The 23,809-nt window shown below is 45.9% G+C and overlaps 1 protein-coding gene across 1 annotated transcript; it reads left to right on the top strand.

Moving 5' to 3' along the window:
• Positions 1-901: 901 nt before the first annotated feature.
• On the top strand, positions 902-7,607 carry GLRG_04203 (beta-ketoacyl synthase domain-containing protein; the record flags this gene model as incomplete). Its single annotated transcript, XM_008094888.1, has 4 exons — positions 902-1,194; positions 1,260-1,551; positions 1,602-7,508; positions 7,563-7,607. 4 exons carry the CDS (start codon positions 902-904, stop codon positions 7,605-7,607), a joined length of 6,537 nt encoding a protein of 2,178 aa, XP_008093079.1.
• Positions 7,608-23,809: the final 16,202 nt, after the last annotated feature.

Here is a 23,809-nt window from a genome sequence, read left to right as displayed (position 1 = left end):
CGGATCGGTGCTGACACACCTTGAACAGACAGTCGTTCCGTATATTCTGGGTAGCTGCTCCTGGAGAATGCCGGTGCTGTTGCGTCATGTCTGTCTCTGACGGCCTTGACGTAACCATGTGCAAGCCTGCCTGCTGCGAGTTTCCACCCAAGGTTTAAGAAGACTACTGTCAGAAAGCCCCAATACATGGGTACACGATACACCGTATGGCCCCCCCCCAATATCTCTCGCACTGCCGTGTCATCTTGGGCCTGTGGGATCGAGGGCGAGGAAAATCGGCGCAACGAGCGCGCCCGCGCCCGCGCATGCTCAACCTTGCTTGAGATCCGTTCGACTTTTTACGCCGCGACCTATTCCTGTATTCCCTCCTGTCTGTCCGCCTGCCCGTTCTCTCAAGTCAGCATAGGTGGGTTGGCCCAAGAAAGCCCGTGTGGCGGCCTCGATCGTCTGCCCTGAACCAATGGGTCTCGAACAATGCGGCAAGACACTGATAATCACCCATGACCTTCGGTCACCGAGAGCTCTCAGGGCCGGACTCACGCTAGCCATCCGGGCGAGAAAAGGATGAGCCAAGTGAGAAGGAAGGGAAGGTGTGTTGTGGGCGTGTGGCTACATGGGACGTTTTCCGCGCACCCCCTTTCAGCCCACCCACCCCCCTCCATCCGGGATGTGTTCCATGTTGCAATTCCGCTATCCATCAGCCATGACATTGACAGCTGCGTTGAGTAATTCGGGAAATGGCCCGTTGTGAGCCTGGCCTGTACACCCTTTCCCTGTCCTGTGTCAAGCTCATCTCAATCGTATAAGTTCAAGACTCGCTCCCACCATCCAGGATTCATCTTCTTACCACAGCACCGGGAACCTCATCAACCTAAGAAATCTATGTCGACGATCCTTCAAGATGGCCGATATGATGTCTTATCTCCTCTTCGGAGATCAGTCGCTTGATACCCATGGATTTCTCGCCGAGTTCTGCCGTTCAGGGAATCCCAGCACCCTTGCGAAGGAGTTCCTCGACCAGGCTGGCCAGGCGTTGAGGGAGGAGGTCGATGGTTTGGGGAAGCTGGAACGGTCGAAACTCCCCAACTTCCAGTCACTCCGCCAACTCAACGAGCGATACCACGCCCAGGGCATCAAGCACCCGGGCATCGACAGCGCCCTGCTCTGCATCACCCAGCTGGCTCACTACATCGAGTACGTTCTCCCCGTCGCCATCCGGGTCCTGAAACCTCCCCGTTCGTTGACTGACAGCTTGGCAGCCGCACCGAGAAGGAGCCTCAAGATGACGCTCCTCACGATCACACATTCTTCATGGGTCTCTGCACGGGGCTGTTTGCCGCAGCCGCTATTGCCTCGACCCCATCAGTCTCTACCTTGATCCCTGTTGCCGTTCAGGTAGTCCTCATGGCCTTCCGAACCGGAACCCACGTCGGTTCGCTGGCCGAGAGGCTCAGCCCGCCGGTCGGTCAATCTGAGCCCTGGACACACATCCTTCCCGGCCTGAAGGAATCCAACGCCAAAGAGGCACTTAATACTTTCCATGAATCTAATGTGAGCATTTTTCGGTCCTCGCCCAGAGTCATAACTGACACTCCCCGCAGTACATCCCCGTCGCCAGCCAAGCATACGTTAGCGCTGTGTCGGCATCCAGCTTGGCGATCTCAGGACCGCCTGCCACCCTCCGTGCGCTCGAGGACCAAAATGTCTTCGGCGTCAAGCCTACGGCAATCCCCGTCTACGGCCCTTACCACGCGGCTCACCTGCACGGCACCGCCGACATCGAGAAGATCCTTCGGCTCGATGACCCCAAGGTGCTCGAGGTCTTCGCCAAGAGCAAGCCTCGCTCCGCCATCATGTCCGGCACCAAGGGAATCTGGTTTGCCGAGGACGACACCAAGTCCCTCCTCAAGGCCGTTGCGCACGAGTGCCTCGTCGACGTTCTCCACTTCCAGAAGGGAATTGAGGGATGCATTGAGACCGCCCGCGACTTCGAGGGATCGACCTGTCTTGTCATCCCCTTTGGTCCCACCTACAATGCCGAGACTTTGTCAAAGCTGATCCAGGACCGCACAAAGCTGAATGTCCAAGTTCGCCACGGACCTAAGATCCAGAGAGAGAGCATTAACTCCCCCATTGGCAACCATGGCTCCAGCGGAAAGTGCAAGTTGGCCATTGTCGGGATGGCTGGTCGCTTCCCCGACGCCGCTAGCCACGAGAAGCTCTGGGAGTTGCTCTCCAAGGGCCTGGACGTTCACAGGGTCGTTCCTCCCGATCGCTTCCCCGTCGCCACTCACTACGACATCACCGGCAAGGCCATCAACACGAGTCACTCTCAGTACGGATGTTGGATCGAGAACCCTGGCTACTTCGATCCCAGGTTCTTCAACATGTCTCCCCGTGAGGCCTTCCAGACCGATCCCATGCAGCGTATGGCTTTGACCACCGCCTACGAGGCGTTGGAGATGTGCGGCTATGTCCCCAACAGGACGCCCTCTACAAAGCTGGACCGTATCGGTACCTTCTACGGCCAGACTTCTGACGATTGGCGTGAAATCAACGCTGCCCAAGAAGTCGACACCTACTACATCACTGGTGGTGTGCGAGCTTTCGGCCCTGGTCGCATCAACTACCACTTCGGCTTCAGCGGCCCCAGTTTGAACATCGACACCGCATGTTCCTCCAGTGCCGCTGCATTGAACGTCGCCTGCAACGCTCTGTGGGTAAAGGACTGTGACACCGCCATTGTCGGTGGTCTCTCCTGCATGACAAACCCCGACATTTTTGCCGGTTTGTCGCGTGGCCAGTTCTTGTCCAAGACTGGTCCCTGTGCTACCTTCGACAATGGAGCCGATGGTTACTGCCGTGCTGACGGCTGCGCTTCGGTCATTGTCAAGCGCCTCGACGACGCCATTGCCGACAAGGATAACGTCCTCGCCGTCATCTTGGGCACTGCTACCAACCACTCGGCCGATGCCATTTCCATCACTCACCCCCACGGACCCACCCAGTCCATCTTGTCTAGGCACATCCTCGATGAGGCGGGTGTTGACCCTCTCGACGTCGACTACGTCGAGATGCACGGCACTGGTACCCAGGCCGGCGATGGTACCGAGATGGTCTCCGTGACCAACGTCTTCGCCCCTGCCGATCGCAAGAGACCCGCCGATCGTCCTCTGTACCTTGGCGCTGTCAAGTCCAACGTCGGTCACGGCGAGGCTGCTTCGGGTGTTACTGCCCTGACCAAGGTGTTGATGATGATGCAGAAGAATGCTATCCCTCCCCACGTGGGCATCAAGAAGGAGATAAACAAGACCTTCCCCAAGGATTTGTCGGAGCGCAATGTCAACATCGCCTTCCACCTCACTCCCTTCAAGAGAAGAGATGGCAAGCCCAGACGTATCTTCGTTAACAATTTCAGTGCTGCTGGTGGCAACACAGGTTTGCTGCTGGAGGATGCGCCCCACGTCAAGGCTTCCGAGACGGACCCTCGCAACGTCCAGGTCGTTACTGTCACTGGCAAGTCCAAGGCTGCCATGATCCGCAACGCTGAGAGACTTGTCGGCTGGATGGAGCAGAACCCCCAGACGCCCCTCTCCCACTTGGCGTACACCACGACTGCCCGTCGCATCCAGCACTACTGGCGCATGAACGTCGCCGCCTCTGATCTTCCTGAGGCGCAGCGTCTCATCAAGGACCGGCTCAAGGAGAACTTCACTCCTATCTCCACCCAGCAGCCCAAGGTCGTCTTCATGTTCACTGGCCAGGGGTCCCACTACGCCGGCCTTGGCAAGGACCTTTACGCGCATTACACCGTCTTCCGGGAGAACATCAACGAGTTCAACCAGCTCGCCCAGATCCATGGCTTCCCCAGCTTCCTGCCCCTCATCGATGGCAGCGAGTCTGATGTGACCAAGTTCTCCCCTGTCGTGGTGCAGCTTGGCTTGTGCTGCTTCGAGATGGCCCTTGCCCGCCTCTGGTCCTCTTGGGGCATCAAACCCAGCGCCGTCATGGGTCACTCTCTGGGCGAATACGCTGCTCTCAACGCCGCTGGTGTTCTCTCTGCCAGCGACACCATCTATCTCGTCGGGGCCCGCGCCAAGCTTCTTGTCGAGAAGTGCACCGCCGGCACTCACGCTATGCTGGCTGTCACCGGCCCCGTCGATGCCGTCATGGAGGCACTCGGCGCCCAGTCCGAGCATGTCAACGTCGCCTGCATCAACGGCCCCCGTGAGACCGTTCTCAGTGGCGCGGCTGCTAAGATCAGTGACATCTCGTCTCACCTCGGCACTGCCGGCTTCAAGTGCACCCAGCTCAAGGTGCCTTTTGCCTTCCACTCTGCCCAGGTCGATCCCATCTTGGATGACTTCGAGACTCTCGCTCGTTCTGTGAGCTTCGAGAGGCCGCAGGTTCCCATCATCTCGCCACTTCTTGGCAAGATGCTCGAGAGCGAGCCAATCAACGCTGCATACCTCCGTAACCACGCCCGGGATGCGGTCAACATCCTTGGTGGCCTCGTCCACGCCCAGCAGTCCGGCGCCGTCGATGAGAAGACCGTCTGGCTTGAGGTCGGTCCCCACCCCGTCCTGGCCAACTTTGTCAAGTCTTCTTTTGGCATCAGCTCTGTTGCTGTTCCCACTTTGCGCCGCAACGAGTCTACCTACAAGGTGCTGAGCAACACCCTGTGTGCTCTCCACACTGCTGGCATCAACCTTGACTGGGACGAGTTTCACCGCGACTTTACCGAGTGCACTCGTCTTCTTGACCTCCCGACCTACTCCTTTGACGAGAAGAACTACTGGCTTCAATACACCGGCGACTGGTGCCTCACCAAGAACCGTGGCCCTTCGGCGGTCAAGGCCCCTCTCCAGATCGAGCCTGCCAGACCCAAGCTGTGCACCACTTCCATTCATGGAGTCACCAACGAGGATGTCAATGGGGACATTGCTCTCGTCGAGACCGAAACCAACCTTTCGCGTCCCGACACCCGTCCTCTCGTCGAGGGTCACTTGTGCAACGGCGCTCCCCTCTGCCCGTCCACCTTGTACGCCGACATGGCCATGACTGTTGCCGACTACGCATACAAGATGCTCCGCCCTGACGCCGAGCCCGTTGGTCTGAACGTTGCCAACGTGGAGGTACCCAAGACGCTCATCTTCGATGATAAGCTTGATGCTCATATTCTCCGCACCACCGTCACCGCCAACGCTGCCTTGGGCTATGCTGATGTCAGCTTCCACACTGGCGAGGGTTCCAAGAAGACTGAGCATGCACACTGCAAGGTCGTTTACGGCAGCACTGAGCAGTGGGCTGACGAGTTCGAACGCGTCAGCTACCTTATCAAGGGCCGCATCGACGCTCTGGAGGAGGCCGAGAGACAGGGCAAGGCTTCCAAGATTGGTCGCGGCTTGACCTACAAGCTCTTCACTGCTCTGGTCGACTACGACACCAAGTACCAGGGTATGGAAGAAGTTATCTTGGACAGCAAGGCCTGCGAGGCCACTGCCAAGGTTAGCTTCCAGACCACGGACAAGGATGGTAACTTCTTCTTCAACCCCTACTGGATCGACAGCTGCTGCCATATCTCTGGCTTCATCATCAACGGTACCGATGCCATTGACTCTCGCGAGCAAGTCTTCATCTCCCACGGCTGGGGCTCTTTGAGATTCACTGAGAAGCTTGACGCCTCCAAGACTTACCGCTCCTACGTCCGCATGCAGCCCGTCAAGGGTACCAAGATGATGGCCGGTGATGCTTACGTCTTTGACGGTGACCGCATCGTCGGTGTTGCTGGCGACGTCAAGTTCCAGTCCATCCCCCGCAAGGTCCTCAACATGGTTCTTCCCCCTCGTGGACGTGCTGCCGCCGGCGCCACATCTGCTGCTCCTGCTCCCAAGGCTGCCGCTCCCTCCAAGGCGGCTCCTGCCAAGGAGAAGAGTGGCAAGGAGAAGGTCAGCAAGCAAGTCACCGCTAGCAACCTCAAGGCTGTCAACGCCAAGCTTGCCAAGCGCTCTGTTGTCCAGGACGTGTTCGACATCCTGGCCAAGGAGGTTGGTGTTACCCAGGACGAGCTTGCCGACAACATTGCCTTCACTGATCTGGGCTGTGACTCCTTGATGGCTCTGACTGTCTCCGGCAGGATGCGCGAGGAGCTTGACATCGACATCGACTCCCATGCCTTTGTCGAGTACCCGACTATCGGCGCCTTCAAGGTTTTCCTTAGCCAGTTCGAGACAGCTGGAGGCAAGGACAGCTACGTCCAGGACTCTGGTGATTCCAGTGCCTCTGTTTCTGAGACCCCCGAGCTTGAGTCCGACTCCAACGTCACCACTCCATACGAGGAAAGTGACCGTTCGGTCAAGGGCGACGCGGACGAGGAAGGCTGTGACCTCCAAAGCGTTCTTCGTGAGACCATCGCCACGGAGATGGGTGTCGAGGTTGATGAGATTGTCGCTGCTCCTGACCTGGCTGCTCTGGGCATGGACTCCCTCATGAGTCTCTCCATCCTGGGCACTCTTCGCGAGAAGTCGGGCATGGATATTCCCAGCGACCTCTTTGTCACCAACCCATCCCTGTTGGAAGTCGAGAAGGCCCTGGGCATTGGCCCAAAGCCCAAGCCTGCGCCCGCCGCCAAGCCTGCGAAAGTTGCATCGGCCCCCCGCCGCGAGAAGGTTGAGCCAACTCGTGAGATCAACACCCACCCTGGCAACACCACCGCCTCCATCACCAAGCCGCCCCCTCCCAGGGAGATTGTTGACAACTACCCTCACCGCAAGGCCACCTCAATCCTCCTTCAGGGTAGCACTCGCACTGCTACTAAGAATCTGTGGATGGTTCCTGACGGCAGCGGTTGCGCTACTTCTTACACCGAAATCAGCCAGATCTCCAGCCAGTGGGCTGTCTGGGGTCTCTTCTCCCCCTTCATGAAGACTCCCGACGAGTACAAGTGCGGTGTCTACGGGATGGCTACCAAGTTCATCGAGGCCATGAAGGCCAGACAGCCGAAAGGCCCCTACTCCCTGGCTGGTTGGTCCGCGGGAGGTGTCATCGCCTACGAGATCGTCAATCAGCTTACCAAGGCTGGCGAGAGTGTTGAGAACCTCATCATCATCGACGCTCCTTGCCCCATCACCATCGAGCCCCTCCCCAAGAGCCTCCACGCCTGGTTCGCCTCCATCGGCCTTCTCGGCGAGGGAGACGATGATGCCAAGAAGATTCCTTCTTGGCTTCTCCCCCACTTCGCTGCCAGTGTCACTGCCCTCAGCAACTACACTGCGGAGCCCATCCCCAAGGAGAAGTGCCCCAATGTCATGGCCATCTGGTGCGAGGACGGCGTCTGCCACCTTCCTTCCGACCCTCGCCCCGACCCGTACCCCACGGGACACGCGCTCTTCCTCCTGGACAACAGGACCGACTTCGGCCCTAACCGCTGGGACGAGTACCTGGACATCAATAAGTTCAGGACCAGGCACATGCCTGGCAACCACTTCTCCATGATGCATGGCGATTATGTAAGTGTTCTACGACTTTTACCATTTCCTCCAAATACTAACAATCCAATCCAGGCCAAACAACTTGGACAGTTCATTCGTGAAGCGGTTTGCGAGTAAAAAACCTCACAGCGGGGCATATGAGCACACACGCATTGCAGGGTATAGAAGGGGACACACAGGACATTACATGACATGCGAGCATGATATGAGACTGGCTTTATCTTTTTCCTTACATTATCTATTTTCTTTCTTGTCATCATCTTTTCTTTTTCCTGTCTTAACATTTGATATCCGCTCCCTACACAAGTTCGACGCCGTACAACTACGAATCATTCCTTACTCCTACGTCGATGGTCTGGGGGGGTGAAGGCTGGAGGAGGATTTTACTCACATGAGGGGCGTAACTGTCTCATAATGGTCTCTATATTTCCTTATTTGTCACGATCTGCTTTTTGTCCTTCATTATAACAAACCAACCATGGCTTTCGGTGTTTCAGTGTTTTGTATTTGGAAACGGTCCATAGAATGTACGCTTTCGCCGTACCAATTATAAGATAGTAGTACTTTGAGTTTACGATACACAAAGTCAAAATTACCGCACTTCCCCAATCCCTTTCGCCGAGGCTCTGTTGGTGTTGAATGCAGCGAGTCCGGACCCCGCCGGAACATGGAAAATCATCTCAAGACCCACACCCTCCCTTTGCATCCGATTCCGCATTTCTTCGTCCCAAGTCAAAAAGACTCTTGACGGCCTGTCTCATCAAGCTGGCGTCTAGTCTCTTGGTGGGCTGCTACTCCGCACCTAACCCAACTTCCACCTTCCAAATCCCGACTTGGGCGGACCGGGTAGCCACGAGCACATCACGTGCACGAGGTGCGCGTATAATCCTCACCTGCTTCCCCCCTTTATTATAAGTGACCAGGCAAAACGTGAAGCGCGAACTCTACCGCTTAATAGCACAATCAGTCCACCACACCACCATGCATAACCGCCCCTCTCCTCATTCCTTGTTCCCCCCCATCAGGGGCTCCGCATCTGTAGAAAGCAAACATACTCCTTCTGGCATCGCCCCCTTTGACAACCCGTCTTCTCGTGTTCGGAACCAAAGGGTCCATCCATCCATCCACCCCCCTCCCCCCTTGTCCTTGTGATCGTCACCCGCTTGCCTGCCCCTTGCCTGGGAAACTTAAACGTTTTGGGGGGGAGGGGCTCGATATGAGCGGCTGTTTCCGCTTCCCTCACCTGGGGAAGGTGGGGGTGGTGTGTGTGTCTCCTTCTCTCTCTACCTTATCCGTTGTCCTCCGCCATTGACGTATGTCCGGCCTTTCGCGTCAGCCTCATCTTCGGGGAGAGGGTGGGAGGGGGAGTACCACTTCATCCATGTGATTCTGCGGCACTTTTTTTCTTCTTCTTCTTCCTCTCCCGGTATTGGGTCGTCAAGCGGGCTGTTCAATTGCGATGGATGGGCTGGCACCCGAATACGGCGATTACCGCAAGGCCCAGCAGCTGCCGGTATCCCGTTCGCGTATGCAAGGAAGGGCCCCCGACTCGACCTGCGATACCCGCGCGGCAGGGCAGGGCACTTGGCCCCACATGGAACCCGGGCCGTCTGCGATGGCCCCGTATTCCGTGCCCACCTCGATGCCGTTCGATACGAACGCGGTTAACCACCTCCGCCCCGTCCTCCTCCTCCCTCTTCACATATGAAGAAAAGGTACCCGGCAAGTCTCCTACAGAAGGAAGGGAAAAGGAGGAATCTAAATACATGACTCAGGGGACCCGTCTCCACACGTGCGGCCGGGTCCATGATGACGCCCATTGTCACGGGAAGAGGACCTGCACAGTCTGGAGAATGGGGGATTTGGCACACATCACAGCGCCGGAAACCCAATCTGGAAAAGGGAAACGCATTGGGTTCAAGCAGATCGGGGGCTGGGAAGACGTCGTCCAAGCAGAGTCCCTCCGCCCGACACTCCAAAAAAAAGACAACATCGTCATTCGTATCACGAAGATGGGCCCTTGTTGAGCAAGGCGAGAATCTCCATAAACTCAGTTATCATCCAACGTGAGTACGTACGTACATGACCCGTTCCAGCCAATATACACCCCCCTCCCCGCATACCCCATGTCTACTCTCCCGCATGAGGGGGGAGCGGTTCGGCGATTCTGAATACCTATGTCATGGATTGTTAGCCCCCTTCAGAAACCAAGGTCCGTTTATCAAGGCGGCCCCCCTCTCAAGGGTCGCACAAGGTACACGATGACAGTGGCACAGTCGAAGAAAAGAAAAGAAGTGAAAAAGAAGAAGAAAAAACCACGTTATCAGCATCATGCCCAATACTCCGCACAATAAATAAGGTTAAGTTTCTATATGAACAGAACCACGGAATATCATAATTAAACCTCTCCCCATCAACCAAGGCAGAGAGAGCTTCCTTTCGGGCACGACTCCCCCCCCTTCAGAAACTTTCTTGTCTTTTTCGACCCATATCTACGCAGTCGTACCAAGCCACGCTTCTCCCTTTCTTGAACCCCTTGCCGTCCTGCGGGGGATCTGGGTCGAGGCCCGCATTTCCGTTCTCTCTCTCTCTCTCTCGTAGCTGCTGACCCCAGTTTTCGGCGTCATCTACCCCATGTCTCCTGTCTCAAACATGCGTATGAGCCTCGCCGTGGGATACACGCCCGAGGACGACGCGCGCGCGCGCGTGTACCGCACATGTTTTGCCGTGCCACCGAAGGGGAACAGATACGCTTCCACTTGCAGCACAGAACCGGGTCGGCTGCGGCCGACTCGGCTCCAAGAAAGGGGGACAAGATTGCGATTCGTCGTGCTTCCGTCACTGACACGAGAAATGCCCTCAAATCCCTCAACTGAGACAGTCAGACCGACCGCATGCTGCATTCGCAGGGGACAAGGTGGAGCGAAGCCCAGCCTTGAAAGGAGGCTATTTGTCGTCTTATCCGCATCGACACTCCCAGGCCGACCACTATCACCAAACGAGATTGGCCTTGCCGCGGCTCTATGTTATTTTATTTTATTTTACTTCATTTGATTTCAATTTTTTTTGTAGATTGATCCGCCTTGTCCGGTTTGCCTCGTTGTGTGCCGTCGCTTCCGCGCCAATGTCGGGGGCGTATATGGAGTCTGCATGCATCCTCGAGGCCCTGGGTCTGTACTGCCCATTCATGGCTGGCTTCACGCGCGCCCGCCTCGGCGACCAGATGCACCGCCCTCGCATCCGCTCACTCGATCGTATCCGGCGAGCATCATCGTTCTGGGCACAGCACATTACGGTCCAGTAGCAGTTTGTCGCCGACAATGCGTCTTGGCAATCCCGAGTGTGATCCTTCTCTGCGACCCGGCCGAAGGGATTGTCACTGATCAAGCGCCTCTGCCACAGCTCGCGACTGAAGATAATGCACGAACCCTGGTCCCATGAGTTCTTTGTGTGACACTTGGGGGGGGGGGGGGTCTCAAGGTTTTCATCTCGGGCGCTTGTTGACCTTGTAAGCAGGCAAATGGTCATGTGGACCACAAGCACGCTATCGATAAATGGCCTCGCCTCCAAGTGGTGTGATCAAGACTATCGAATGCTGTATCACAGCTGGGCAATACGAGCCGTAAAACGAGAGACTTCTGCTACAAGGAACATATTTTGCCAACCCATGCTGCAGAAGAAGGAAATTTGGGTCGATTGCCTCTCGTTGCTCAAGTAGGCTCGGATAGACAGACTCTCATCAAGGTCGACGATGTTCGCCAGCGGTGCGTGTTATCGTGCAACCTTGGAAAGGGCAGCCAGCTCTCCTCTGGCGGTTTCTCAGGTAACACCGCAACAGGCGTTCTCCCTTGCGGACGTAAAAGAGAGCCGACCAGGGCCGGGCCCTTCGCTTCGCCAAATGCAGTCGTCATCGTTTCTGCATCGTACCAGCATCCTGTTACACCGCGGCCCGCGAAATATCACCAGTACACAAAACGATGGAGAAAAGGGCACAGCCTGATGGGCTGGCGATAATGACAGTCCGTACGACAGCCATTCTCGTCTTAGACGTCAAGACTCGGGTTTGAGCTCCGCACCATGCTCTGCAATACCGAACTACTGCACGAAATTGTTCATGGACTGGCCAGCAGGCAATCCCGCATCTCGATACTAACGGGTTCCTAATCCGGATGGTTGAACATCCAGTATAGTCAAGAATGCCTAGGAGCTTTCTTCGTGGTGAGGTGGTAATGAATTAATCAATTTCAACCCGGGACGTCCTGACATGGCCTACGAGACTCATTGTTAGTTCCAGACCTGAACAAAAACACCGCTTAGACTCCTGGCCGGCCATCTTTGGCAAGAGGTGTTCTCCGGATGCTCACGTCTCAGCACCAATTTCTCATCCACCATGCATCGTCCGAATGCCCTTGTGGTAGCGAGAAGGTGTAGATTCGGCTCCTTGGACCAAGTTGCATATAGTGGGTATGGTCCCATGATATTCCGAATAACGTACTTGCAGACTTGAAGCGTTAGTCGGATGCACAAAAGTCCTTCGTGCATACGCACGAGTATCAAATCCAAGAAAAAGAATGCATACGTTGAGAAACAATAGTAGCGTTGACTTGGCCGCACCTCGATACGTGCCGTCACCTTCCCTCCGTCTTCTGCTTCCTTTTTGACAGGCAGTAAAAGCATTGGCTTTCCCACGAGTGGAATGCTAACGGTCAAAGGGCGGCATTCAAAGAATATGAGAAGTTCTAGCTTCGATCGGGCGACGGATGGACTTTTGCTCACACCACGCATTGACTTAGTAGTGATGGTGGAGATCTCAAAGTTGAAATTTGGGCGACGGTTGTAGTTCCATACAACGCCGTCTGCCAGTTAAATTTTCGTTGAGGCTAGCCACCTATACCGTGTCTGTGCCGGTCACGTTTCCCTTTGGTGTTGCCCGCCATGGCCGTCGGACCACCTCTCTGGCGTCCTTGGATGAGGACCTAGGCGAATAGAGCACGCTCCTAGTTGGCTGTGACCATTGACATTCCGATTGTCAGGCCAAGGATATTCAGGTGGTTGGAAGGCCAACGGAAAGCGCCCTGACCATAGATGTGTATTTGTGCGACTTTGGCATGAGAGCCTGACTTGGCTGTCTTTGCTCAGCAGGATTTTCGAGGTCTCTTTAGGCAAAACGATAAGGTTCGGGAACCAGACAACCAAATTTGATTGACTCGGGGTTTTTTTTCTCGTGGTTGGATAGGTCCTATCGATCGATGCGTCTCAGCATTCTAGATCGGCTACCCGGGCGGACACTGCAACGCCCCTCCTCATGGATCAGCGCCGCAACCTACCCATACAAGTGAAGCAGTCAAGCTTGCGTTGGTGCATCACGGCACGAGCGTCGTCGGATCTCAATAATCTTCATCTGCGAGAACTAGGCGCCGCCTCCAACTCCATAGTGAGAAGTAAGCTTTCTGTACCAGAATAGAATGTTGGCAGGAAGGGGCGGCAGTGCAACTGCATCTGCCAGTCTTGAAGTTATCGGTGCCAAATGCAGGTGGAGAGAGAGGTGTTAGCTTGAAGCAGACAAGCAAGCCTCTCCGCTTTTAGTGCTGCCCTCATCAAACCCCACATGCTGATCTACAGCAGCTTGAGTAACATTGAACTGCGGACCGAGAACCCGATTCCTGTGAATATTGAACGATGAATAGCTGGCCAGTAAACTGACGCGTAAAGATCATAGCCTGCAAGAAGAAGCAATGATTTCAAAAACACGAATACTGTTCGCATACTTGAGACGTATCGAACGAAAGCAGCAGCTCGTGAGTTATCGCTTCTTGGTGGCCGATGTCGTTGGATGCTTGGCATCAGAAACATGACCAGAGGAGGGAGGCCCATGGGCGGATGCTAGCACATGCAATAACCCCTGCTTGTTGAGGAGGTCGGTGAAAGAAGTAGCTATGGTACTGTTGATTAGGCGAGGTGCGCTTTCTACTTATCAGATATCGGATGAGCAACATGGGCCCTAGCGTGCGCAAGTCGTTGTCGGCAGTGTGTCCCCGAGTCCGTCCCTCGGAATGACAAGATGGATCGTGGGAGACAGACTTCCCTTGTCGATAAGTGCTGATTACCGGCAAACAAGGGCGATGCTTACCTGTCATTGCAACTTTAGCGTTGAGCTTGTTTTTCCGCAGCGACCTCAGAGGGCCTTACATTATGGTGAGTCCCAGTCACCGGGGTAGCTCATGATGAAATTGTCTCAGTCAGTGGACGGCGAGACAATCTTGTCGTCTCTGCTGAGTACCGGAGGGCTCCAAATCCCAAAGGAGAAACAGATCTTGTTTTTGGGGAACTAGGCGGAAGTATGAAACAGATTTGCGTGCGCTAGCAATGAGCGCTTATGTGGCCTCGTACTCGATTACCCTCCACATCCTGACACCACGCTCGAACGTTGAGGGCAGATGCTTCAAAAACGCTCTAGCGTTGGGCAAAAGAGGACGATGCCAAATTTCAAAGAGCCACGTCAACGCCTCCTCTGGTGGCAATGATGTCACCAGCTGTGAATCAATCATGTCTGATCATGACCAACTGTTCTGAAAGATACACTCTGTTGCATGCCGATTTACTCGGCAAAGTTGTTGAAATTGATGGTTCTGGTCGATGAAAACCACCGCTATGACACCGAACTTTGTTTCTTGTAATTTCCAGCTTGGTTCGTATGGCTGATCAATACCCTTTGTGGTTCTGTCATATCATACCGAAGTGAAGTGGCGTTTGTTAGTTGCCAAGTAAGCATCCCTGCAAGAAGTGTCGGCCAGAAATGGAAGACGTCTGCTTCCTGATGAAGTTGACCCTTCTTTCGTTCATGTAGTCGCCGGTCAGCTGAGCCCTGCTGCAGGTAATTGAGAAAATGCAGGGTAACCGAGAGACCAGCTGAAGGACGCCAATCGGACCCCACAACCAAACCCCATGCTGGTTGACGGGGTATGTTGACAAGCAAATAAGCGTGAGGGGTTGGAGAACAAAATACCAGGAGATAAGCAATACACCAAAGTCGACAGATACACCAAGCATCCTGGTTGGCTGTCATCGAGCCCGCCATCCTGCCATATCTCGGGCATCAGCCCCGCGGCAACGGCGTGGGCCACTAATAGTGGCCCACTACTGGAGGTGTTCATCACAAAAAGCACTCCAAGCCGCTGTCAACTTCAGTCTCACTGTGTAATTTTCCGATGTGTCTGGACCGTAGGGGCAGTCATCTGCAACAGGCAAGAGGGGTTGTCTCTGGCCGATTAATTGCTATTCTTTGAAGGCGCTCCGAGGTAGAGGGCGTTCAAGACCTCATCTGACGGCCCGTCTGGGTCTCCCGCTGTCTAACGAGGATAGGTACCGAGGTCCAGGTATGAGACGTTTGAAGATGGGAAAGATGCCTTGTGGCTTTTTTGTTTCTAGCTGACAGGACTAATTTGGCATTGTTCTCAGGCAGAGTGGGGCAACAGGTTGCTGGCGAAAAGATCGACGTGATCGGCCGGCCGTTGGCAGGCTATTGCTAGCTATTGCTGTCTTGGGTTTCGTGGGCTACTGTGGCAAGGTGTAGCTGTTGTACGGTGGCTGCAACAGGGCGTGGCGGAAAAGGAACAAAGGTAGTGGGGGATGAATGTTGGGCAGTAGTCTTGGCAACATCTGCTTCTTCCACAACTCCCCGCCCGTGGAGCCAGACAGTCGAGGCTGTATCCGAACGAACCAGTCGAAATCAAACTTTGGTCTGCTAACGTAATTTCGAACCTGGAGAAACAGCAGCTGAGAGGATATCATACATGGTTTGTCTTTCCACCGGCCAAAGACACGATGGAGTCGAAGTGGGGTTCCAAGGTCAAATCAAGGTGGATCTCGTCGTGGTGAGGCCCTACCTAATCTAGCCAATGCATGACCAATAAGGCGACCGAGCCGGGTGCTTCGGTTGTTAATCATGATATGATGGAGGATGATAGGGGCGTCCCAAGGCAGCGAGTAGCCGAAGCGGACGGGCAACCAAGGTTCCCAACGGAGGTCCGAGATGGAACAGGGGCTGCGATATCGTGTGTGCGGTTGGAGATGTTGCGTGCGGATAGCCATGTAGTTGGGTTGAGGCAATATGAAGTCTTGACAGCTGCAAGAGTGGCGGGAGGAAGAGGTTTCGTCTCAGAAGATGGTGCATATTTCTTGATAGCAGACTTGGCAAGTGAGGCGGCCGTGTGTTGGCTCTGTGTGTCCAAGTGCCGCAGCTGGCCTGACGCCGGGAGCAGCGGAAGTATGGCTGCAGTGCAGTGCAGTGCAGTGCAATGCAACGCAAGTCCATACTGATTCCGACGCTGGGGGTGGAGGCGAGGGTTGGTGATGAAGGCGTTGCTGTTGCTGTCGCCGTTGCCGCGGATCGCACTGATGCCGGTGCTGGGACTCGATGGGCGCATTTGCTTGCAGGGTGCACAGGTACAGGGCGAAGCAGTTCCTGGGACGAGGGCAGCTCGTTTGTGTTTCGAAACATTGAATTCTAGAAACAGGGGAGAATGGATCACGGACGATACCAGACTGGAGCCGATGGCGAACTAGTATCCGTATAGCATATCGAATTGGTCGGGGAGGGGGGTCGAAGATTGATTTAGTGTCTGTACGATGTCGGGTTGCAGTCCAAGTCGGAGCTGGGCCCGGGTAACACCCACACACGCACGCACATGAGGGGAAAGGGCAGAGTACTCCGTAGACGGGTAGACAGTTCGGGGGGGGGTATTCCAAGTTCGGGGGGGGGTATCTGGCCAGTGGGGCAAAAGTTCAGGGGGGGGTAAAAGGGTTATACATACACTAGCTGTTATATAACTTTACGCAGTACAGTACAGTACTATAAGTTATTTTTTAGTATATATAAGTTATATATAAGACACTACTTACTTAGTATATATATAGTATATATACTAAATATATAAAAAGAAGTAGATATAAAGGTAGTTAAAAAAGTAGTTAAAGGGGTAATTAAAAAGGTAGTTAAAGAGGTAGTATAAATAAGATAGCTAATAAATTAACTAGATAAGAAAGTAAGTATATAAGGATAAATAGATTTTAGTATATACTTAGCCTTAGTAAACTATATACTAGGCTTATACCTAATTTCTCTTTTATCTTTATAGATATACCTAATAATTTTAGTAGTAACTTTAGCCTTTATACTTATATATTACTTATTTAGTCCTTAACTTTATTTAATAATAAGGACTAAATAAATAATATAAAGTATAATAATATTAATAAAAATAATACTAAGGGGAGTAAAAAACACTTAGCTAGTGCTTAGTATATACTAAGTAGATAGCTAAATAATATAAGTTATTTTAACCTTATAGATCTTAATTACTAAGTAAAATAAAATACTTACTAGCTTAATAAATACTATTAGGGTTAAAAAAGAGCTAATACCTTAAATTTACTATTTAAGATAGGCTAGACTTAGGTATTTTTTTAATATATACCTTATATATACTAGCTATATACTTAGTATATACTTATTATTCTTTAGAAATCTCTTTAGTAGTTTAGTATTCTTCTTAATTATAAAGGTAAAAAGAAAATAATAGTAATATCTATTAAAGACTATTTTACCCTCTCTCTTTATCTAGTAACCTTACTTTTTAGTATTTTTTACTATATTATATTATATTAACACACTTAGGATACCTTAAAGGCTAGTGCTTAGTAGCTTATTTAATAGCTTTTTGTTAGCACACCAGGTAAGCTAGTCTCTTAGATAGAGAATTCTAGCTTAGGAGAATATAAGAGAGTATATCTCTTATATAAAGATATATCCTATAGAAGCAAGAATATAGGATAAAAGGGAGATATAAATGCTTATACCTAGGGTAAATAAATAGAGGATATAAGGATATATAATTAAAAGAGAGTATAGTAGTTAGATTATTAACTATTTGCTTGCTTAGAGAGAGAAGGAAAAGAAACTAAAAACAGGAAGAATTCCAGCCCTTATATAGACCTATACAGCTTACTAGAATATTCCATACTTACGTAAGCTGCTTATAAATCAACCCTTAGTTACGTAACATAATAACCTTAAGTAAATAACCTTAACTTAAAATAATAACCTTATAGGAATAACAGAGGTAGAAGGTAGGATCTGGAGAGATCTTAGACATTCTAGTACCTTCTCTAATCTTCGGTTGATTACGTAATTAGGCATGCTTACGTAATCAATATATATATTAATCTACTAAGTAAGTAGATTATAAATATATATATCTTATATATATATAACCTTTATAATAGAGGAAATATAAGATAAAGAAGTATAAGAATACTTAGAGATATTCTTACTTCTAATACTCCCTCTTTTGCTTTATTATAGAGTAAAAGTAGTTAAGTGAAAAGAGTTACCCTAGAGTTGCGTAGTAGCGTGTAGGGTAAATATTAATAAGTATAATAACTTATTAATAAAAAATCCTAATAATAGTAGGAAAAATATACCATATGTATAGGTATATTATATAGGCTTATTATTGTTAAATAGGCCTATAAGCTTAACAAATTCTTGAAATTTAACCCTAGGAAGGGGTTTCATTTAGCTATCTGTAGGCATAGAAGAAGTAGAAATATATTCTACTTCTATATTGCTATTTTCGACTTCTTAATAAGTATAATAATAATATAAGGCAGTATGCTTAGTCCTTTAGTGATATTCTAGATTATAGGCTAAGCTTAAGGCTACGTTATTATCTGTTTTAATATTTATAGGGGTTATATTATACCCTATTTTAGATAATAAGCCTTTTAGCTAGACTGCCTCCCTAATAGCTTCCTATAGGCTATTAAATTCAGCCTTAGTAGTAAATAAGGATATAGTTAACTGTTTTTTAGATTTCTAACTAATAGGGCCCCCTAATAAGGTAAAGATATAACTAAAAGTAGATTTTCTAGTTTCTTTATAACTTACCTAGTTAGAATTAGTATATCCTACTAGATTAAGGGTATTATTAGAGTTATTAATATCTATATTACCTTAATAGGTAATATTATAATTAATAGTCTCTTTTAAATATTTTAAAATACCCTTTCCTTGCTTAAGTAGGAATTCTATTAGGTTATAGAGGTAACAAGAGGTAAAAAATACGCTATAGGCTATATTAGGCCTAGTTATAAACATAGCGTATATAAGGGAACCTATAAGGCGTTAATATTCCTTTAATAGGTCCTTAGAAGGAGTATAACTTTCTAATTTGTTACCTAGAGGGCTACTTAATATACCTAGAGATATAGGTATATTATTTCCTTTTGCTTCTAGTAGATTAAATCTTTCTAGAAGTTATTAAATATAATAGGCTTAAGAGATAGTTATAGATCTTCTAGATCTATCTCTTGTTATATAAAGCCCTAGAAATTTAGAAACTTCACCTAGGTCTTAAATCTCTATATATTTAGAGATTTTTCCTTTTATATTTTCTATATACTTAATATCTTTATTAAGTATAAGAAAATCATTAACATAGGTAATAATATAACAAGGATTATTTTTATCCTAGTTATAATAGGTAGCTTTATTAGATTTTAAAGATATAAAACCTATATCTTTTAATATAGATTTAATCTTTAACTGCTACTACCTAGGAGCTTATTTAAGGCTATATAAAGCCTTTAAAAGTAATAATATCTAATTCTTATTATTTTCCTAATTTATAGTATTTAAATTAGGGTATTTATTAAAGAAATTAGATAAAGGGATATTAGAAGGGTCTATATATACCTCTTCTTCTAAATCCCTATATAGAAAGGCTTTAATAATATTAATTTGTTAGATTTCTTAATCTAAGGCTGCTGCTATAGCTAATAGTACCCTATAAGTAGTAGGGTTACTACCTGTAGTAAAGGTTTAAAAGTAATCTAGCCTATATTTTTACTAGAAACCTCTAATATATAATTAGGCCTTATATTTATTAATATTACTATTAATATTAAATTTTTTCTTAAAGACCTATTTAGCAGTTAAAGGTACCCTAGAAGACTTATATGCTTTATTAGGTTCTACTGCTTTTAAAGTGCCTCTTTAGATAATAGTAGCTAATTCTTTATATATAGCTTCTAACTAGAGGTCTTTTTTAGGTCCTTCTAGAGCTTGTTTTAAAGTAGTAGGCTCTAGAGGTTTAATACTATAGTTATATTCTATAGTATTATTATAGGCCTTATATTTATCCTTTTCTTCTTTAGATATAGAAGGTAATCTAACCTCTATATTAGAAGAAGGAATAATTTCCTTATTTATAGAAGTACTAGAAGGAATAGTAGTTTTTTCTCCCTCTCTTATAGTACTTTCTATAAATTTAATATATAAGGTCCTTACTATAGAGGACCTATAAGGCCTAGAAGGAATATATATAGTATATATATTATTCCCTTCTATAGATAAATAAATACCTTCTTCTATATAGGTATTTAATTTATCTAATTAGATACGCCTTTCTTTAGGTCTATAGACTAAGACCTTAGAGCCTATTTTCTTTAATTTAGATAAATCTAGTTTATTATCCTTATTAGGATAAAAATAATCTAGAAAAGCCTCTATAGGGGTCTTTTCTAGTCTTCTTATAGTAGTATAATTTAATAACTTAGTAGTCTCTTTAAGAATAATATCCTATAGAAACTTAGGTAAGTTATTTACTGCTATAATAGTCCTAGATTTATCTAGAATAGCTCTATTTGTTTTTTCTGCTATTCTGTTTTGCTTTAGCGTATAGGGAGTAAAGGGTTCTAAAATAATCCCTCTTTCTTTAATATAAGGTAATAATTCCCTTATATTAAATTTAGTGCTGTTATCTAGGCGTAGGCGTTTAGGATAATTATACCCCTGATTTTTATAATATTCTAGCTTATTTTTTAAGATATTAATTATATCTTCTTTAGTTTTAGAGAATTTAATATCTCTAAGGCTAGAATAATTATCTGTAAATAGAATAGTGTAGTTATTTCTATTAATAGATATAGGGGTAATTTTAAGAGTATCTATATATACTTTTTCTAAGGGAAAAGTAGCTTTATTATAGTTAATTTTAGGCTGTTACTTAGTTAACTTAGAGCTTATATAGTGAGGATAGTATAAATCCTCTTCCTTTAATTTTTCTAAAGGAATTCCCTTAGTTAACTTAGCTGTTTTAACTAAGTAAGGATAAGAAGGATAGCCTAATTTTTAATGCTATTCTTCTATTATAGTAAATACCTCTTTTTTTTCTTAATTTATAGAGGTATTATCTTCTATATTAGAAGATATATTTTCTTTAGTATTTTCTAGAGATAAAGAAGGGCTTTTTTCTTTTTCTATATCTATATTATATAGAAGATTATTTTTAGGAGGATAAGTAATATTTAAATAGAAACCTCTTCTTATTATATTAATATTAGCAAAAGGTTCTTTATTACTATTATAAAGATTCTAGTTAATAAGGAATCTACCTCCTTTATAGTGTAGAAGGCCTAAAAATATAGATATAGGAAATTCTAGTATATATAAGGTATTTTTTAACCTTATATAGTTAATTTCCCCTTTAAAGTAAATAGGAAGTAAAACAGTTCTTATTTCTTTAGGTTTAACAGGTCTTACTCCTATATTAACTATAGGAATATTTTCCTTAGTTAATAGGTCTAGGTAAAAGTCCTTATTATTTAATATATAGACTATTAAACCTATATTATATAACTACTTATTTTTTTAATTTAAATAGTTATAATAGGCCTTATAAGTGTAATATTTACCTTTTTAGTTATCCTCTTCTAGAGGCTAGTTAGTTTAATAGTTTATAGTAAAAGTTGCCTTTTCTTTGCCTTTAAAAGGCTGTAGGTTTAAATCTAGGTTGTTAACCTTTTCTTTAGGTTTTTTATACCCTTTATTTCCCTACTTATAAGGTTTCTTATCCTTATTAAAGGGATTCTTATAATCTTTAGTAAAGTTACCTTTATTAGAAGGGTTATTATTTTTACTATAATTATTAGATATAGGCGTATTATTTTTATGCTAGTTTTTGTCTAATATATTGTTAATAAGGGCTTCTAGAGAAGGAGGCTTTTTAGTTCTTAAAGCACTTCTCTGTCTTTCTGCCTAGATAGGAAAATAGCTACTTAAAGCAGCTATAAAGACCCGTTTTTTTAGTCTATATCTTCTATTTTAGCCCCCTATATTATTTAACTTAGAGATATAACTTTTAAAAGAGCTAATAAACTTATTTAAAGTATTATAATTCTCTAGTTTTAATAGCGTAAAATTCTAAGTATAATTATTACCTTAGAACAGGGCCCTGTTCCCCTTATAAGATAATTTTAGTATATTTAAAGTATCCTTAGGATCCTTTAAATTAAATACTAAAGATAAGGGATCTTTTTAAAGATTCTACCTTATAATTAATAAGGCTTATGTTTTTTATTCTTTAGAGATATTTTTATATCTTATTTTTTCTTTAAAATAAGTATTAAGCTTTAATAGCTTAAAAAAGAGATAAATAGAAGTAATCTAGGAATTCTAATTCTTTATACCCTAAAGACGTTGTTTTAGAGGTAATAAACAGCCTATAGTAGCCTTAATAATATCTACTATTTTTTTTAGTATTTTACTAGATTTAAATAGGTATTCTTATAACCTATAAAGGTCTTACTTTTTCTACCTCTTTATAAATATATATCTTTATATATATAAGATATATAGGCAGCTAGAGGATTTTATAGCTACTATTAAGACTTATACTACCTCTTAGATAAAGGACCTTATGCTGCCTATAGTAGGACTTATACTGCCTTTATCTATAGTAGATATTTAATACTTCTCTTAGTTATAAGAGATACTAAGGGCTTACTTTTTCTGCCTTAATATTTTTATAAAAAAAAGATAGTATAAGGGATCTACTTTATAGATAGATAAATAAATAGGCTACTTAAGAGTATATATAACTCTTATAGTAATAAAGATACCTTAGGTATATTACCTAGGCTTATAACCTGTTAGCATAACAGGTAAGCTAGTCTCTTAGATAGAGAATTCTAGCTTAGGAGAATATAAGAGAGTATATCTCTTATATAAGGATATATCCTATAGAAGCAAGAATATAAGATAAAAGGGAGATATAAATACTTATACCTAGGGTAAATAAATAGAGGATATAAGGATATATAATTAAAAGAGAGTATAGTAGTTAGATTATTAACTATTTGCTTGCTTAGAGAGAGAAGGAAAAGAAACTAAAAACAGGAAGAATTCTAGCCCTTATATAGACCTATATAGCTTACTAGAATATTCTATACTTACGTAAGCTGCTTATAAATTAACCCTTAGTTACGTAACATAATAACCTTAAGTAAATAACCTTAACTTAAAATAATAACCTTATAGGAATAACAGAGGTAGAAGGTAGGATCTGGAGAGATCTTAGACATTCTAGTACCTTCTCTAATCTTCAGTTAATTACGTAATCAGGCATGCTTACGTAATCAATATATATATTAATCTACTAAGTAAGTAGATTATAAATATATATATCTTATATATATATAACCTCTATAATAGAGGAAATATAAGATAAAGAAGTATAAGAATACTTAGAGATATTCTTACTTCTAATACTTTTAAATACTATTTAGTACTTAACTAAGTATAAGGAGTATATATCTAAGTAGTTATACTTAGTACTAAGGTAATATATTCTTAGTATATCTTATACTAGTAGTAAGTATATACTAATAATATACTAAGAATAACCTAAAGAATAATAAAGTTTAGTATTAATCCCTTTAATATAGTAATATAAAGTATTATAAATTTACTTATAAGTCCTTTCTAAGGCCTAATAAGTATTTTAATAAAAAGAAAGTTATTTAAATATACTAGGCTGTAAAAGAAAAAGTAAAAAGAATAGTAATTACCTTAATAATTACTAAGGATATCTAGCGCTAGACTAAAGTATATATTACTAATATATTTAGTATATACTTTATATATACTTACTATAAATTATACTAACTTTTACTAGACTCTTTAAGTTAATTAAGAAGTATTAGAAGCCTAATAAGCTATACTAGTAGCTAGGTTAAGGTAGTAACCCTAATACTAATACTTATAGTAGACAGCCTTTTTAGGTGTTTACTTAAAATAAGGTAAGTATAAGCCTAGTATGTGGCTACGTAGCCTGGGGACTAGACCGGTGTGTCTAAATCGGTTCTCATTGGGCGGCTGCGCGGATATCACTCTCATCGAAATTTGTTAAGTAGGCCTCCTCCATACGACAAACTTCGAATTCTAGTTTTAGCAGATACTATAATAGAGATAGGTAGAT

This window comes from Colletotrichum graminicola (genome assembly GCF_000149035.1).
Source record: "Colletotrichum graminicola M1.001 genomic scaffold supercont1.13, whole genome shotgun sequence".
Taxonomy (NCBI): domain Eukaryota; kingdom Fungi; phylum Ascomycota; class Sordariomycetes; order Glomerellales; family Glomerellaceae; genus Colletotrichum; species Colletotrichum graminicola.
Note: the sequence above shows the minus strand (reverse complement) of the source record. Positions and strands in the feature narration are given on the sequence as shown.